Source organism: Bison bison, unplaced genomic scaffold (assembly GCF_000754665.1).
Source record: "Bison bison bison isolate TAMUID 2011002044 unplaced genomic scaffold, Bison_UMD1.0 scf7180017864203, whole genome shotgun sequence".
In the NCBI taxonomy this organism is placed as follows: Eukaryota; Metazoa; Chordata; class Mammalia; order Artiodactyla; family Bovidae; genus Bison; species Bison bison.
Genome location: NW_011494775.1, coordinates 6,893,502 through 6,893,876, shown reverse-complemented (window position 1 = coordinate 6,893,876; position 375 = coordinate 6,893,502). Strand labels below are relative to the sequence as shown.

Sequence of the window (375 nt, the reverse complement as noted above, 5' to 3'; positions counted from 1 at the left end):
CTGGCTGGAGGCCCCCTCTGCCCCCCTGCCCTCACACCCCTTCCCCTGCAGAGATGGACTTTGCCAAAGGCCTGCAGAAGATCGTCCAGAACTGCAGACAGAGTGTCATGCAGGAGGTGGGGAACTTGGGGGGAGTGTCTGGGTGGGTGGGGCACCGGGCAGGGTTCCTCAGGCCTGGATGTGAGTCTCAATACCTCCAGGATGGACCGGAAAAAAGGGGTTTCCAGTCTGTACAAAGGTGGTTGAGGGAGCAGGGGGGCTCCTGGCCCACCCCCACGTGACCCTGATGCCGGCCCCACCCCACAGCCGCACATGCCCCTCCTGTCCATCTACTCACTGGCGCTGGAACAGGACCTGGAGTTCGGCCATGGCCTG

At 63.5% G+C, this 375-nt stretch overlaps 1 protein-coding gene across 1 annotated transcript in view; it reads left to right on the top strand.

The window, feature by feature from the left end:
- The window catches only part of HMHA1 (histocompatibility (minor) HA-1), a 13,939-nt gene that overhangs the window by 6,413 nt on the left and 7,151 nt on the right, over positions 1-375 (top strand). Inside the window, exons 7-8 of the mRNA XM_010844642.1 lie at positions 9-116; positions 307-370. Of these exons, the coding sequence (XP_010842944.1) occupies positions 9-116; positions 307-370 (172 nt within the window). The remainder of the gene's footprint in view (positions 1-8; positions 117-306; positions 371-375) is intronic.